Genomic DNA, 18724 nt, shown 5'->3' on the forward strand with positions numbered 1-18724 from the left:
GTGCACATCCAAAATGAATTAATTCATGATCAAATATACCATTAATACACATAAAATTGTGCAAAACTAATTATTAATTATATCTATATTTTATAGATAATTATATCCCATTATCTACCATTCGTTTTGCACCAGTCTTACAGGATAAAAACCATGTTGGCATTACATTTGTATGCTGGAGTTCCAGTTTTTGTACGCTGACTCATCTACCCCCCCCACAGAGGTCATTAACAAGTGGGAAGGCCCCCTGTGTGCAGCGATGTGCATGGACACAGGCGCTGTTGTTGACTGTAGTTGCTGCGGCTGCTTTGACCTAAAGTACGTTGGTGTTCATTATAATTGATCATTAAAATAATTACAATAATAATAATCACAATAATATCATACAGTATACTGTTATAGCTGTTATATGATTTATTTTCTGAGATGTTATTGTACCGTGAAAATCATGCTGTTGCAGTCAGCTATTTTTGAAGCAAATATTGATTCGAACAGAGTGCTCTATATTTGTGCTTTCTTGGTTGGGGAACTAGGGCTGCTGAGGGGGCGGCAGCACCCCCTAAAACAACGCGTTATAAAAACCATCAATTGATAATGAAGTTGCAGCAGAGAGAGAAAGAGAGAGAGAGTAAGAGGGAGAGTGAGAATATGAACAGAAGTGTCCACAGGATATAAAAACTTTCTTTGATCATGAAGCCTAAAGTTTCTCTACAATTCTGTGTTTCATCAATCAAGTATATGAACGATACTGCAGACTGGAGTCTCTGTTATCAGTGACTAACAGGCAGATCCGCGTTATATATGTGCTCGTCTTCTCTGTGAAACGTTTATACCTGGCATTAAGATGGATCTTTGGTGATCCGATCACAAGGTGACTGCTGGAAGTTCATACCTGGCATCAGGCGTTTTCGACATGCACCTCGTGTTACCACTTGTGATTGCATCTCACTTCCTGCTCTATATGCGAATGAACACATATATCACTGGGACAAAGGGACACAATGTTTTTTGCACAAAGAAAGAAAGACCTTTATGTATCACATATGCTGAATTGCCAAGAAGGTCTAAATTATTAAGAATTTTTCATAGACTGTTCCACAAAGCTTAGAAAGTTTCTTCTAACTCAGCAACTCACAAAATTGAATTATTTTATGAGGGAGTCTGGGGTATTTCTCTCCTTCTTCATCTGGTTGCTTTTGACTATACTTGATGTGGCGGCTTTGACCTATAATGTGTTTGCTGTTGTACAAAACATTCTCACATTGTTCTAAATTGTTGTTCGTAACAATTAACTACATGTTTTCCTGGCCATTCAAATAAATACAAAAAACAGGAATGTTGCACTCCATTTACAGTGACATCATTACTGTGACTGACTCCTCACGTCCCACTTCCCAGTTGATGGGATTTGATCAGAAAGCTCTAAAAAAAAAAAAAGGTCAGCTCAGGAAGCATAACTGGAGCTGCTGTATTTCCATGTTATGTGACGGTGTGACCCCACTTATTTTCCTCTTCACCTATTACTGTGTCATGAGAGTACTGACACTTGAACCATCATCCATACTGTATTTAGCACTGCATCGATACATTACAGGGGTCTTGTATCGGGTTGAATGTTAGGCTTATAAAACACACGTAGCACTCACTGTATGAACAAAAAAAACCCCAGCTGTTTATACTACAGAGGGAGTCAGCCAGTTCAGTCATAGAATCCAAAAGGGGATTGGGCCATAACAATCAGATTCTGAATGTGTTAAGTCTGCGCTGCCTCCTCAGAATATAAAAAACTCAAGTTAGCTTGTGTAGCTTCATCTTGGAGCTCATCTGTTTACTGTCATTTTTTTTTTACTGTGCAGAAATTCCCTAAATTGTTGGAAGCAGTGGCTCCCGGGACTCCCCCTTATTTATTTTCATTACAACTCCTCCATAAATACACTATGACATAGTGTATGAGGATGTTGTTCATGGGTTTCATACACTTTCTGTAACACAACATTCAAAGCAAAATTCTTATCAGATGGAGGTCCATGGTCTAATATGTGACAGTTTGGGGGTCTTTGACATGAAAACGTTTGAGAACAACTGGTTTCAAGCAATCATATTCTTCAAATGTTTGAATGTGGACAATGGATGGCTGATTACAAGGTGATGAAACACAGATTTGCCAATGGACAGTGTAATTAACAGCATAAACAGGCACCATAGTAGTATCTACAATAGTAATCTAAACCATCAGACAGCCTGTTTGCAGTCATTGTATCATTTGCAGTGGCATGTACACAGTTTTGGGACTTTTCACCCAGTTATAAAGTTGTGTCAAGCAAAACAAGTCACTAAGTCATGTCATTGACCATATCCAGACAGCTGCTGCTGGTTACAGTGCAGGATGTGTCCCACAGTAAAAAATCTCTAATCCAATCGGCATGCTGACTGAGATCATGCACCTTCAGGACAGAAAGCTCACTGAATTTGATTGACAGGGGTAATTGCTTTTCGGTGCAGAGTATCTGTCAGTAAGATAGCCTAGTTTGTGGTTTTACTCTCATCATTAATTGCCTCCGCTGGAAACAACAAAGTCTTGTTTCCATTCCCTTTTGTCTTTTTGTGTTTGTTAACTAACAGGATAACTCACAAACTTACTCATAACTCCTACACTGTGGGGTGTAGACGCATTTTGCTTTCACTGGATTCTTTGGTCCAACACTATCTATCCATTAAGGCACACACGTTTGCATTTCTGACAAAATTTGGTTAATATGAATGCAAAAATAGAAATGCTCCTATTTTCCTATTTGCCATAAAGTGCTATGACTCTTGAACAGATTGTGCAAGTGGAGCCAAATGTAGATGGCAGCTGCACATATAAACTCCAGGCAATGCCTCTAAATTTGATGGTATTTTGCCTGTAGCTCCCCCTTTTACTGTGCATTTACATTCCCAGGATGTAGGTAATCTCAAAAAATCAGCATGATTGTTTATCACTATGTGTATTGTGATGCAGATGCAGAGAAAAGTCTGTACAGTTTTGGCAAAATACTAAAAATAACATTCATAATGTTTCAGTCTGTGTATATGAGAGAGAGCATGACTATAACTGTTTTCACTTTTTTCGTCTCCCTTCTGATTCTGCTGATTCCTGTCAGTCATGAAACAATTCACCTTAAATGGGGATGCAAAATTGTGAAGAGGTGAAGAGCGGGTCATTGCTTTTCAACATGACATGCATAAATAATAACCTTGTCTGTGTCAATGACATGCTGTTCAAACATCACCCTATTAAACCTGTCCTCATGTGTTAATTAGCGAGCACAGTGTTTGATCTCAGACTGGGGTTGATCCCTTTTAATCAAGGATTAATTATGTCTAAAGACTAGTGATTAACCAGCAGATGATTTGTCTCCTGAAGAGAACAGAAACAAAAGCACACAGAGTGGTCGAAGCCTGTATTGTTATTGAGATCACAGATATAGTCGGTGTACATCGAAGGCTGCAGGGCTTCTGGACTGCAGGAAATAGATGACCAAATGGATAATCAGAGAGCTGAGCGTGAACATGAACACAACAACACACACCTTCATCCTGGCTTAAGCTTGTATGACTCCGACAAATATAAGCCGAACCTGGGGAAACTGCCTGGCTGTAAATTGCCTGAATAACAGATGACCTTTGGAGTAATGAGTCACTCCAAAAGCACACAAACAATGCCGATGAAACACTTGTTTATGCGCACACGTTATGCATACATAAAACATTTCCCCCACGTATTCCTGCATGTCTACAGAGATCCAACCATTTAATCATTAGTGTCCACACAGTTTTCCAAGAAACCTCAATCAAATGTTACATATCTGCACTCCTATCAAACAGATTCTAATCCTATGTATTTTTACTCTCTGCAGGAATAATCAACTGGACTGAACCACTGATACACACAGCCTCCTTTTCTCCAGGGCTCTTTATACAGATCCTACAGTATCAGCTATTGAAGTGACCATGAGTGTTGGCTATAAACATAGGTAAGATAATATGGTTTGCATTTTTCTTATAGTGCTTTTATCCAAAGTGCTTTACAAGTTGCCTCTCATTCATGCAGAAACACACACGTACACACACACTGGGGGCAGTGAGCTAACATGCAAAGTAGTGGCTGAACTATCAGGAGGATTTTTAGGTTCGCTGTCCTGCTTAAGAACACTTGTACATATGATTAGGAGGAGTCTGGGATGGATGGAGCCAACTCATAAATTAATGGGCCACGCTGTCTACCACCTGAGACGCAGCTGCCTTTGTCATCTCAGATAATGCCTGCGGAAGTGGCCAGCATGAATGTTAAAGTGACAGTTCACTCAGTGGGCACAATTTTTCTGTTTGAATCTTGTTTATAAAACTCTGTCATTCATATAACTGGTTTCAGTAGTACCGGTAGCTGCGTCTGAATTGCTAGTTGCACTGGCCACGCCGGGTGCTGTAAAGCACAGTGTGTGAGCGTCTCTCAGGCGTTGGCACCGCTCATGTTCATTAGTTGCGAACAGATGCGTTCAGTTCCACATTCACCAAAAACATGAACGCACTTCTGTAGCGTTTTATCGTTCATGCACAACACATGTATAATGTACATATCCACAGCACTAATACCATCAGGACAACAGCAGTCATGTTGTACCCACCTCTCTGCTGCTCTCTGTTTTTAATCAAATGTTTTCAGACTTTAATGAAATTCAGCCATTTCATCTTTGTCATACTCCTGATCGATGATAGGCTAACATCATTTGGGGTGACTTGCTTATCAAGACAACAAGTCAACATGGAGGAGATTTTGAGTTTGCGTTAACTGGAGAACTGGAGGAATTAGAAATAAAGGCCTGGCTATCTCTGCCACTAAGATAAAATTCTGTTTGAGAATGTACAGTTTTGTAACTATAAAGACCTTTCAGACCTTCTAATATGTATCAGGGTTTAACTAAAAAGACTGAATCCATAATGTCTTTGTCCATGTCAGCTGTTTACAGGCAGGAAAGGGCTTGACCCTTTCAGCCACACTGTAGCCCTCTTCAAATCTTTATCTCTGAAGTTCTCTGTAGTACACCAGAATGCTTTCAAGTGAGACAAAAAGAGAGCTCGGAGCGTTTTTCTGACCCATTTTCTGTTGTGCAGCAGTTCCAGCAGGCTCAGACTGCTTCTTAACACAATGCCTCCTTCCTTGTAGTTTGTGCCTCGCAGCTACAGCATGTTGACGTTCAATAGAGAGCCACCGTCTATGGACTTCCAAATGCAATTCTCATCTCGTGATGGGCCATCAGATTGGAAAACTCAGTCAAGCAGCTCGTCTATTCACGGGCTAAAGACAGCACACTAAATATAACTCTAAAAGCAGTGAATGTTTCCTTTAGAAACAATAATTCTAAATAGAGTCTTGTGAAAGACATTTACTATTTCTGTCTTTATGACAGCAAAGACAACAGAACAATTGTAAATGTAATTATACAGCAGAATCAAAAATACATTTTCCTCTTGCCTGTAGTGCTTTTCATCCATCTAGATTGTTTTGGTGTGGGTTGCGAGTTTTGGAGGTCTGCCTTCCCTTGAACATAATGGAACTAGATGGCCCTGAGCTTGAGGTGCTCAAAGCTAAAAAAAATGTTTTTAAAAATACACTTGAAACTCAACAGTAGTCTCTTTCCAAAAATCAGTTGTGAGCAGTTTCATTTAGGAACTATTTTCCTTATGTGTCATCGCTCAGGAGGAAGCTTGCATCTACTCATGGACAAGAGGCTACAGTAGCTAACTGAGCTAGCTAACGTTACAGCTCAGCTGAGGAGAACACCATCAATATTCACATCCTGCGCTGTCACAAGCATGAGCCTCTTGTCCATGAGTAGATGCACACTTTCCCCAGTGCAGTCAAACAGTTGGCGGGTGTAGTTCAGTAGAAAAAATAGTCAATTTAATATATAAATAATAAATAAAATGTCTTGGAATTGAATAAATCCAGAAGAAATATGTTTAAATGTTAAAAATCTTTGTTTAAGAACTGTAACAGAACTGTAACAGAAATTGGAAATGATAGGATTTGTATCAAAATAATTACAAAGATGTAACTGCAACTACATTTAAAACAATATTTCTCAAAGACATTTTCTCTTTCGTTCTCTTCAGTGAGAGCCATAGCTGGCCTTGACAAAAGCTGCGACACCTCATTTCACAGCTCTCTGGTCACTGTGATTGTGAACCATCTCATGTCATGTGTTATGTCATGCAGGCAGTGACATGACTCAGGTCTGACCCTGGAGATGCCGAAGAGACGAGACATCGTCGCCATTGTGTTGATCGTGTTGCCTTGGACACTGCTCATCACTGTTTGGCACCAGAGCACCATCACTCCTCTGCTCGCTACTCGAAAGGGTACAGGTAAAATTATTCAAGACTCTGCAGTGGTGTTCAGAGATAGTGAACCTTTTGCTTTTTCATGTTCGTCATAGCAGCATATAGCAAAGGTGTTTGTGTTACTTACAGCATGCGTCTGTGTGTTTAAACAAGGGTGTAACGCACAGAAGATTGTGTCTGTTTACTTATGTAGTACAAGGTCCCATCAATACTTGAGAGCACACAGAGGCTCATTGTAATCATTTTCCCTCCTGACTAGATGACAGACGTGATGGTCGCTCCAACTCCAGGAATACTTTTGCTTTCAAGGAGTCCTGCTCACTTCAGAACCGGGACATCGTGGAGGTGGTGCGCACTGAGTATGTCTACAGCCGCCCTCCGCCCTGGTCTGACATCCTGCCCACCATCCACGTCATCACTCCCACCTACAGCCGGCCGGTGCAGAAGGCAGAGCTGACACGTCTGGCCAACACCTTGCTGCACGTCCCCAACCTGCACTGGATCCTGGTGGAGGACTCCCAGAGGAGGACCACTCTGGTCAGCCGTCTCCTCCAGGAGACCGGACTCAACTACACCCACCTCAACGTGGAGACACCTAGGAACTATAAGGTACGCGGGGACACTAGGGACCCCCGGATACCTCGGGGTACCATACAGAGGAATTTGGCTCTGCGGTGGCTCCGGGAGACCTTCAGCGCCAACAGCAGCCAGTCTGGGGTCGTCTACTTTGCAGATGATGACAACACGTACAGTCTGGAGCTGTTTGAAGAGGTAATTATGCAAAGTAAAATTAAACTAAATATAGCTGAATTACTCTTTAAAGGAACAGTTCACCAAAAAATGATTATTTTAAAAATGTTGTCATTATCAACTTAAGGAAGAAGGAGGATCAGCTGAAGTTTCGTAGTCCATAAATAATTTCTGGAGCTTCACAGCAAAACAGCATTGCAACATTCTCCTAAACAGCTGAAGTAGATGGGGACTGTAATGTAAAAAGACAACTGGAAAAATACATAAAATGGCTTCATACAGCTCATGCAGCATAATCCAAGTCTCTCAAAGCTCACAAATTTATTTGAAAAGATGTTATTTCCACCCTTAACGTGTGATCAAGCTCATGTCCCAGCGGGCTAACGCTTTAAGCTTCGCTGCTACAGTGAACATTTAGGCTTTTAAAGGATGTTAATGTCTTTTCACATCAATTTGGGATCCCATGGCTTCTGGAGACTTGGATTATGTTTTTTTTTTAATGTTTTAAAACCAGTCCCCATCTACTTAAGTTGTTTAAGAGAACGCTGTTTTCTGTGAAGCTCCAAAAATGTTATGTGGACTAGGAAAACCTCCCACGACTTTTCATTAGCACAGGGCTAGATAATGACTGAATTTTCTTTTTTGGGTGAACTTTTCCTTTAAGAGTGCAATGTCTTCTCACAGACTTCTTACTTATGTGTCTTAAGCTAAATCTACATTTTTTTATGGAGTTCAAAATGACTCATGTGTGTCTTGTATCTCTGTCTCTGTTTTCACGTTCCAGATGCGTTCCACCAGAAAGGTGTCAGTGTGGCCTGTGGCCTTTGTGGGCGGCCTACGGTACGAGTCCCCTAAAGTAAACACCTTGGGGAAGGTGTACGGCTGGAAGACTGTATTCGACCCACACCGCCCCTTTGCCATTGACATGGCTGGGTTTGCAGTAAATCTGCGCCTCATTCTGTTGAAACCTCAGGCTTATTTCAAGTTACGTGGCGTGAAGGGAGGTTATCAGGAGAGCAGCTTATTAAAGGAGCTGGTCACTCTCAGCGACTTGGAGCCTAAAGCTGCTAACTGCACTAAGGTAAGAAGAGGAGGCTCTCTACATGTTTGAAATGTTGTGTAACCTGAATTGGAAATAAACCAAGCTGCTTCTGTAAACGCTGCAAGTGTTACACTTGAGATCCTCGGCTGTCATAACAGTTTGTTCATCAAGTCAGTAAACTGTCAGCTTACAGCCAATTCAATGTGCTCACAGATCATTTAAAATATGCTACATTCTGCCTGTAGACATTGTGTAGCAAGTATGATGTAGTATGCTACTACTGCACAGCACTAAGAGCCAAAATGTCTGTTTGAGTGTTTCATCATATGACTGTATTTCCGCTCATCTCCATCTCTTTCTTCTCACCCGCAGGTATTAGTATGGCACACACGGACAGAGAAGCCTGTGCTGGTGAATGAGGGCAAGAAAGGATTTACAGACTCTAATGTGGAGATATGACATACTTCATCTGACACAGGTAATAGACCAGATTTAGAAATGCAAATTACCATTGCATCTCCACACAGTGATTATTTGGGAGACAGACCAAAGGGGAGCATTTCAGCTGATATGTGGAGCGTGAGATATGGACCTTACTTGAAATAGACTTTTGCTAACATGTTTAAAGGATTGTCTCCTGCAGATTTTGTCACGGTATTTTAGTATTTTAGTTTAAAGTATTTTAAGCCACACTAGTGGTCAGGCTGGCAGTGGTCCAGACTGAAATATCTCAACAACTACTTGGATGGATTATGATGAACTTTTGAGAAAACATTCATGGTCCCCGGAGGACTTGGTAACCCCCTGACCTTTTATTCAGCACCAAAATGATTTTTCTTTTTACTGAAATATTTTGGCAGATATTCGATGGAGTGAAACATTCATCTGTTGTGCACAGAGGGTAAATCATAAGTCACAAGGCGGGCTCTTGCACTGTATATAAGGCATGGAGATGGAATCAAATGCTATATAAGAGGATAAGAGATGATTTGTTATCACCACATTATTGCGATGTTTAGAAATGTATGTTAAACATCACACTAGGCGATGACAATGTTGTGTTATATGTCATGCCTCTCGTGCTTGCCGTAGCCATCATGCTTTCGATGATCACACACTGGGGCGGAATTATAGACAGTATTAACATGGCATCACACTCAGGGTGGGAAGCTCAAACGCTGGGATAATGGCATGCTGTTTCCATGTTGCAAGACCAACATATTAGATAACCTGTTCCGTGCAGTGTAAAAAACAGGCGGTGAGAAGAGGGGTCTTCATAGCGGCAATATTGTGTGATTTCTGTGTAAAAGGGCTCTAATGACTTCAGTGATCCCTGAATTTTAATGATGGATCGGCTGAATGACCCGAAAATTTAGTACAGGCGTTCATGGTCACCAGAGAATAAATCCTAATGACCTATTGGTGATGCCCTGATTTTTCCTCTCGGCATCCAGCCTTTTGATTTTTAGCTAAATTTCTTAACAACTATCAGATGGCTTGTCATGATGCTGACTTTCACATCCCACTCAGGATTAGCTGTTTGTTGTGAATTTGGTGATCCTCTTCTCTAGCGCTTCCATCAATGCTTATTAGCGAATGTAGCATGTTAATTTATTAATAGTAAACATTATACATGCTTAGCATTAGCATTTTCATTGTGAAAATACTAGCATGCTGACTTTAGGAATTTAGCGTAGGGTAACGACAAAACAGGACGGAACTGAGTGGTTCTACTGGTACATCCTCAACTTAACTCAAATGAACTGGACTGCTTGGTGGAAACGTGGCTTTAGTCTTGTTGATAAAAGTACTGCAAACAGTACATCCTTGTGTGTCCTTATTAAGTATGAAATTGTTGTCGTTTCAGGGGAGGCATTTCTCCACGGGATTCTTTCTGGATTCAAAACAACCTCACAGCGCCTTAAAGCAGTAGTCAGGGTCAAAAATACTACCACTGCACAGTAGCTGTACTTCACCACGGCTTAGAAATGGAGGCACACCTGTCCACCCGAGGAGACAGCACAAAGCCATGTGCGTGAAGCGACCACAGAGTATCAAAGCACAACTGCACAAAAACAAGCTGGCCTGTTCTGCTCGGAGCACTGGCTGATGCGAGATGCTGGTAGGAGTTGCCAAAAGGAGCTTGCCCACTGAGGTCTCCTCGGAGAGCTGGGACAAAGGATGTTACGCGATTTAAACTGCAGGAAGAGATGGCACGGCAAGCAATAAAGAGCCCTCTGAGCGCAGACAACAGCAGCCAACCATCCAATTAGCATTAAATTGGACCCTTTTGTTCTGAAGCGAGCTGGCTGTCGGGCACAGGGCTGCACAGAGGAATAAAAGGGGTCCTTGTTCAGAGTGAGTCAGCACTGACTGACAGACTGCATTGAGGGGATCTGAGCCCCCCCCCCCACACTTGTACTGTACAACAGTGAGCTATTTAGATAGCACCCTGAACCCCAGCACTAATTAGGAGTCCTGTTACTCCTCAACACACATTCACACATGCTCAGCTGTCACGCTGCACATGACGAACACACAGGCACTCATGCACTCAAAAACACGGAGCAATGAATTATTACAGTGTAACAGCAACATCCTCTCTTACAGTCACTCACCACACGCTCCTGGTATGCTGTAACTAAACTGAAGCGTACTCATATTTAAGAGAAGATTCAGTATTCCTATAGGCGCCTGACTTTAACAGGCTTCTTCATAAGCTAATTAAGAGTAAACTGAAGGTTTCTCAGCAGAATTATTTATTGTTTCACAGTAACAGGTACCATTCACTTGTTGGTCGGGAGCTGTGCTTGTGAGAGTCAATGGGATACGAGGCCATTACTCTAAAAAGTGGATGTGCATCCTTTCAAATAGCTGTATTACACAATCTAATTATTCCCACCATGGATGAATGGCTTGCAAGTGATGATTTCATACCCCATCGACTTGCAGTGGCACTGCTTAAAATGCTAATGCTCTCAGACTCAGTGACTGTTAAAAGTTTGGTCAGTTATTAATGTTACAGGCATCTGAGACCTTTAAGAGAAGGGTCTGATGCTGCTACAATGCTGCTTATGTTTCATTTGAATCACTCCTGCCTCAGCTCAGATCGTCTCATAAGCTTGTTTTATTTATTTTGTTGTTTATTTTACAGGCTAAGAAGTGTCCATTTAAAAAACCACATCAAATATAACTGCCATCCCCAGACAGAAATTGTAACTATTTAACTGGAAATCCATGGGTAAGAGGATATACTTGGTATTTCTGCTCGATGTGTAAAGAGTCACTGTAACTAAAGGTACTGTATGTAAATAGCTATAAACTGTTCCCATACAAACACGCCTCTCTCTGCTATTGATATTGGTTTGTGTCTATGTGTATGTAGATTTTAAGGTATTACATCAGACAATGGAAATGACATGATAATAACAACATTGATATCCCTGAATTTGAAGGTTCAAACTAATGTAACAACCACTTGTAAGACCCTTTTTACAGAAAACAATGCCCATGGTGACAGTGATGACTGGGTGATGAGTCACTGGATGTCCACTGCCATGCCAAGATCAGGTGTATCCTCAAATTGGACCTTGTAGTCACCCTCCTGCTCCTCAAACACAATGACCTTATTCATTTAAAGAGAAAGAAGTGAGGAAAAAAGAAGACAGAGTTAGAGAATCACGACTTTATGTTTAAAACCAGTCTTTTAAGTCCATAATAACAACATTTTAAAGGAATAGTTTTGGGAAATGCACTTACTTGTTTTCTTACTGAGTGAGTGGAGAAGATCGATACCACTCTCATGTCTGTACACTAAAAGTTAAGCTAAAACCAGTAGCCTGTTAGCTTAGTTTAGCATTCCCTGTTTCCAGTCTTTATGCAAGGCTAAGCTGATGTTAGCTTAGCGTACACACATGAGCGCACTATCAATCTTCTCATCTAACTCTCACCAAGAAAGCAAGTGTATATCCCAAAATGTCTAACTATCCCTCTGACAGATGCTGGTTTGTGCACAGCTGTACCTGGTTGATTCCACTGTTGAGAAAGGGACCAGGGATGTAGAGACTCTGCTGGGGGCCAATTGACCAGTAGCGGCCCAGATTCAGTCCATTAATAAACACAACACCTTTCTCCCAGCCCTGTGGACCAAAATAAAATGGCCTATTTCTCAGACAAACACACATGCCAATTTACAAACTGTACATAGCATATGTATCATTTCACTTACTGGCAGCTTCAGAAATGTGTCACTAGGATACCCGTATGCAAACAGCCTCCCCATGAAAAATCCAGGGAAGCTTGGATTTTCGGGGAGAGTTTTCCAAGGTGCCTGATAAAGACTGAAATAAAGCATCCTCTTCAAACACACTTTCCTTTTTCACAGCAAAATGAAAGTGATATGCTTAAATTCAATAAAGCGTACGAACCTATCAATAAAGCTGCGTTTCATATCCAGGCTGTATATTGTAAAATCCCGCAAGGGGATATTGTTTAATAAAACGTCTCCCACCAGGCCTGTGAGAATACAAATGAAAATTGGCTTGTACACTACCAACTGAATGCTTGAGTGATTTAATAGCAGGCACAGTAATGAACTGCATATTGTCTGTCTATCACCTTTATGTTGTTTGTCAAGGTCCCTTCCCTGGTGAACTCGTCCACAGTTTTCCACCAGTAAACTTAAGGTACGCTGTCCCTGCGGGGATTGATCACTTTTATGTCTTTTGCAAGTTATAACTGCCAAAAAGCTAACACTCCAGCATCCATCACATCTGATAACTTTGAATGACGTTTATTGGACATTTGTCTTCATTGTCCAACTTGATCTCATACCTTACCATCAGGAACCGCCAACTCCTGGTTTTGACGCTTGAAAAGGCCAATGTAGCTCCTGTCTACATACACCTGGGGAGAAAAATATCACTGTCAAATAAATGATAATAGAGTACATAATACATAAACTCTGCTTCATTTGAATGAAATATCCCAAGATAGTTTGCCAACTATCACCTCAGTCATCACCTTTTAACAACTTTCACGTGCTGTATGTCCCGAAATGTGTACTGTGGGCCTACCAACACCATGGGGTGCCCACTCATAGCACTGAATGACTGATATTAATGGAGCAGTTGAATATTTAAAGGTCCTATTTGTAAGAAAAGTTGATTTTTGTGTTTCATTTCCAACAAATACTGACACATGGGGATGGTGGCCGACCCGACTGACAATCCCAGTGTGTCAGTATTTGATGAGTTGGGAATGAGGCTCAAAATTAAACTTTTCTTACAAATAGGACCTTTAAGGAAATACACTTGTTAGTTAAATTGCTGAGAATTACAAAAGTTAATGATACCACTCTCATATCTATCAGTTACATTTAAAGCTAAAGTCAGGAGAAAGTTAGCTTAGCATAAATACTGGAAACAAAACGAAAAAAATAGCTTGATTCTGTCTGACAGAAACACGACCCGCCTGCAGCGCCGAGATGTAAAATAATTAGGGAGCTTAATAGGTGCTGACACATTTTTTACTTTTGGACAGAGTTAAGCTAGCTGTTTCCTGCTTCTGGTATGTATCCTAAGCTAAGCTGCTGGCTCTAGCTTCATGTTTTGTGTTTAGTTGTATCTTGTTTTTGATCAACTTCCATAGTATATAAGTATATTTACCAAATTGCCAAACTATTCCTTTAAAGGTCCAATGTGTGAGATTCAGGGGGATGTATTGAGATAAAGGGAATTTAAAGGAGACATATTATGCTTTTTTTTTTTTCCATATGTTCTTGAGCATGTAAAAGGTGCTGAAAGTTAAAACTCCTCTCTCCCACAGAAAACACCTTGTCAGTAGCCTCACCTTTAATTCTGTGACTTTGTGACATCAGCACCATGTCACACATTTGCATAATTTATGCCTAGCGACTAGTTTGGCTAATTAATTTAGAGCAGCTGCTCTTGTCAGAGGTGCTGGCTCAGGTGTGCATGTGAGTAGACCAATCAGAGCAGACTGGGTATTCATGAGGGGGCCCTTAAAGAGACAGGAGCTAAAACAGAGCGTTTCAGATGGAGGGGGAATACTGTTGCTGTTGCTGCAGCAATGAACAGTATAAGAAAACTGATGTGTTTTTTGAGCTTTAAAGCATGTAAACCTATACTAATAGTAATGTAAAAAAAAATGATGCACCTGAAAATGAGCATAATAGGTCTCCTTTAGTATTCATGATTATGTATTTGTTAGTGTATAACCACCTGAAACTAAGAATCGTTGTGTTTTGATGCCACTAATATCTACACACTGGACCTTTAAGTTTCAGCAGCTACAAACATGTTAAAGAGAATGTGAGATCATGCCATCATGTACAATGAGGACTCACAAGGGCACGGTCTCTGACATTATCTCCAGACTTCAATAATCCTCCACTGGTGATGGTGGTCTCATACAGTGTGTATCCATAGGACTGTCCGTTCCCGTTGTTCACAGGTAGGTTCTCCATGTTTACTGGCGTGGGTGACTTAAATGGCTGCAGGAAATTGAAATAAAGGAAAAGAAAATTTACCTCCTTGTCTGAAAAGCATTTTTTTCATTAAACATAAAAGCAACAAATAATCTTACATAAAACATACTCCCTCAGTGAAGCTCAAAGCATCCCATAAGGACAGGTGCTGGTACATGATCGCTGGTTCATAAGCCTCCCTGTAATGCAGGGTTGGCATGTCAGGGAAACTGTCTCCTCCTGCACAGACAGGTCAAAAACAAGATCAGGCAAAGAGGTCGGTCACAGTATGTATTCATTCTCATTTATTCTGAGTGTAACTTACTGTTGTATCGAGAAAGTAAGTCCCTAAGGAGATGGTACTTTGGAGTGTACTCCCCTGCTTCAGACAAGGGGGCATCATAATCTAAAAAACATGGTATTGTAACGTAGATTAACAATCATGTGCTGCCACCTGCTGGGTGTTATGGTACATGGAACATATTATTCAGCTGTGACATGGCACATGGCCTCATAATTTTGATTTTGTTTTGTAAATTTGCATCAAAGACAGGGCTGGTTTGTTTGGGATTGAACACATGAGACAGAGGAACCAACCATAGCTGGGGACCAACGCTTTGTAGGAGGGATCAACGACTGCTCCGCTCATGAAGCCAAAAGTGGAGCCTCCGTGGAACATGTAGAGGTTGACAGACATGCCTCGCCTCAGAATTTCTCTCACGGTGGACACCATATCTGACAAGAAGGTCAACATGTTCAATGTACACAAACAGATTACTTAAAAACACAAAGGTCACTGCAACAAGGAAATCATAGTTTTTAATGGAAACCCTCTTCATCAGGGGATACAGTGCCTCATTGAAAAGAAGGTTGGCCTTGACTTTCATATTTACATTGTTGGCACGTAGCTGACGTCCTTTATGCAAAAATAGTCTTAGGCAAATACATATAAAAACAAACTGCGGAGTGAGAGAGAAAGAATTTGCTTACAGCAGTTAAGAGATGAGTCAATTTATAACTCAGCTTTACCAACATGTGATTTTGAAGGCTGATACCAGTGCAGTCATAAATTGCTTTAAACAGTGTCAAAAAGCCCTAAAATGCATTTAGACCAAGGCAAAGTTACTCCAGGGAACCCCGTTAATATAAAACTGTTTTTGGTTAAGAATAAAAGTGACATGTGCCTGGCCACCTGTTCAATAGTAAGACATGTGGGGATACATTACAACCTTTGCGTGAAGAAATTGAAAAGTCATGATGATGGTTGATCAGCGGTTCTTTCACAGTTCTTTGGGGTGGTTGAGGTGCTATATAGCACCGCTGTCGTACGATGAAATGAGACAAGAAATGCTTATGTTTCATATTGCGACATGTTTTGTCTAATTTGTGTCTAATTTCCTGGCTGACATTGAACACATTGCAGTTATATGGTATGTGCTTTAGCACTCAGCTACCAGGGTGCACATTTAAACTGATTTCGACCAATTAAGAATAAAAAGTTAAGCACAAATAGAAAGGTGTGTTTTTGTCCATAAAGCCATCAATAGCAAGGAGGACCTTCCTTACCCTCTGGGGGGAGCACATGGTGGAGTTCACCCCACACATCATACCAGCCAGTCCAGTAGTCCATCACCATGGTGGGGCTGTTGGGCTGACAAACAGGACAGAAAAGACCCACTATCACACACACCTTCAGTGACAGACTTATGTTGGAAAGGTGAGATACACACCTGGATAGAGATCAGATCCTGGATGTCTTTCTGATTTAGCTTCTGCAGCTTCAGTGATCTGATGACTACAAGACAGGAGATCACAAGGTAAAGTAAGCTGTGTGTGTGTGTGTGTGTGTGTGTGTGTGTGTGTGTGTGTGTGTGTGTGTGTGTGTGTGTGTGTAATAATATACTGTACCTCCATCCACACCCCCTGACTTTAATGTGTTGTGGTTGTCTGATGTGAGCAAGAGCTCGCTGATCCCTCTGGACTGTAAACCCTTTCAAAATAAGACAGAATGTCACAACAGAGGCCATGAACATCATCAGATTGATTCTGTCATATCAATATCTCTTTTTGCACGTGTGTTTTAATGTAGGACTAAGGTGGCATTTAAAAACAAGCCTGTCATATCACCTCTTTAATGAAAAGCATGTAACTTTCATCTTTCGCAAAGGATCCATACTCGTTTTCCAGCTGCACTGCAATAATAGGACCTCCTTTCTTGAACTAAATAAAACAAAACACAAGCAAACGATTCATTTTAAGGATGACAAGTTAAATACATGTATACTGGAGCTATAACAAATTTGTTTTCAGTGACAAAGAGCGACCTGCAGTGGAACCACTTTTGGTATAAGTTTGTCAAAAAAAGTATTGACAGCCTGAGTGAAGCCTGGGTAAGTCGTCCTTAGTCTCATGCTGCCGTCGCGGAGGAGCCAGCTGCAAAGAGACAGAAAACAAGATGCTTAGTTATGACTAAAGCCACAGAGCTGCAAGAACAACGGAGGCACAGTCCAACATAGAGGACAAAGCTTCACACACTGGGGAAGTCTTCTCTTGGAGCATGATGTGACTTTTTCACCCAGGCTGAACTAAATTTATTGATTCATGGATATAAACTAGTCGGAGCTTGTTGAACTTTGGGTTTAAATCTACAACTTCCATTCATAAATGCAAAGCAAATGCAATAAATGTACACATTCACCTTAATTAGTCATATGCAAAGAATACTAGCACTACCTTGGTAGTCCTCCTAGGTCCAACTCAGAGGAAATGTACGGCCCTGGACGTAAAATCACCCACAACCCCAACTCAGCAGCAAGATTGATGTAGGCTCTGAAACCCAGATGGAAATAAAGACAACCAATAAGCATTTTCTATCTGCACAAACAGCAAGTTAAGACCCCCAGTGAGACCCCGTGTCTCGTTGTTTGAGGAGTGTGAAATGTGCTTGACAACAACAGCAGCAGGCTGAGGCGTCACATCCCTCTTCACTTATCACCGCTGTGTGCTTAATTGCTCGCTAAGTTGCTGTTGTTGGGGAGATGCCGCTGTTGTCAGGTGGGAACTCTCTGTCTCTAAAGCTTCTCCCCTGAGCACTGGGGCTTAGATGATGAGAAGAAGAGGAGAGTATTCCCAACACGCCTTACAGCAGCAAGAGAGGTGGACATTTTAAGTTGCATGTTATATGCTTACCACTACTTACTCTAAATCCAGCTGTGTGTGGAAGTTGAACACTCCTGTCTCAGGCTGGTGCAGACTCCACGGCACAGACCTGCAACAATCCAGGAAGTACTAGTTAACATTCAACCCAGTGTCGAGAAATAAAACACATCCATAGTAGTTTTCCTACGTAGTGAGGGTGTTGATGCCACAGGCCTTCATTTTCAACAGGCGGTCCCTCCAGTAGGCCCTCGGCACACGGAAATAGTGGATGGATCCCCCGAGGATGTGGAAGGGCTGACCCTCCAGCGTGAACTGGGACGAGTTGGCACTCAGGCCCACCTTCCTGCTCAGTCTCCATCCCATCACCGGCATGCTGGAAGAGGAGTTTGTGTCACACTCACAAAATGTAGCACATAGGCTATTGTGCTTGAATGGAGCACATGACATGCTTGACAGGAATTTGCAGACGTCTTGTTTTGGCAAACACAGCAACAAAGGAGCAGGAGCATATTTGAATGCGGTAAGACTTCATCAGATCTATATTTTCCTCCATATACTGGTATATTTCTATTGCTTTTTGCTGTAGTTAAAGATGCAGTATGTAGTTTTGCCAAAGGAATTTAAATGAGAAGAGAAAGATCTTCATTGACTGATTTTTCATGTCTGAACAAACTAAATAAACAAACTCTCTTTGTTTTAATGACTGTATAAACTGAATAAACAAAATGACCTTAAAGGACAACACAGTTTCATACTGTTTTACCTTGTTTATATATGGCGGACCCTGCCACTTTTATTGCTTCAAACAGTGTTCTGAGGACCGTATTTTCCTCTGAGAACAGCTTGTTTATTCACTTATGGAAAAAAAAAATTCTGAGTTTGTATTATTACCTCATTAATAT

The 18724-nt window shown here is 41.2% G+C and overlaps 2 protein-coding genes across 2 annotated transcripts; one reads left to right on the plus strand and one right to left on the minus strand.

The window, feature by feature from the left end:
• Nucleotides 1–6290: 6290 nt before the first annotated feature.
• On the plus strand, nucleotides 6291–8635 carry b3gat1b (beta-1,3-glucuronyltransferase 1 (glucuronosyltransferase P) b). Its single transcript, XM_073479871.1, has 4 exons — nucleotides 6291–6402; nucleotides 6644–7155; nucleotides 7919–8215; nucleotides 8549–8635. The coding sequence occupies exons 1-4, from the start codon at nucleotides 6291–6293 to the stop codon at nucleotides 8633–8635; spliced, it is 1008 nt and encodes a 335-aa protein (XP_073335972.1).
• A 3055-nt stretch (nucleotides 8636–11690) lies between these two features.
• Nucleotides 11691–18194, minus strand: LOC141007320 (beta-galactosidase-1-like protein 2). The gene is made up of 18 exons (XM_073479670.1): nucleotides 18010–18194; nucleotides 17863–17931; nucleotides 17397–17492; nucleotides 16988–17096; nucleotides 16791–16883; nucleotides 16572–16653; nucleotides 16394–16458; nucleotides 16230–16314; nucleotides 15261–15398; nucleotides 14989–15069; nucleotides 14794–14900; nucleotides 14544–14690; nucleotides 13010–13081; nucleotides 12794–12872; nucleotides 12604–12691; nucleotides 12405–12516; nucleotides 12199–12315; nucleotides 11691–11801 (listed from the first exon to the last, which is right to left on the minus strand). Exons 1-18 carry the CDS (start codon nucleotides 18192–18194, stop codon nucleotides 11715–11717), a joined length of 1812 nt encoding a protein of 603 aa, XP_073335771.1. The 3' UTR covers nucleotides 11691–11714.
• Nucleotides 18195–18724: the final 530 nt, after the last annotated feature.

The sequence above is a fragment of the Pagrus major genome, chromosome 13 (assembly GCF_040436345.1).
Source record: "Pagrus major chromosome 13, Pma_NU_1.0".
NCBI lineage: Eukaryota > Metazoa > Chordata > Actinopteri > Spariformes > Sparidae > Pagrus > Pagrus major.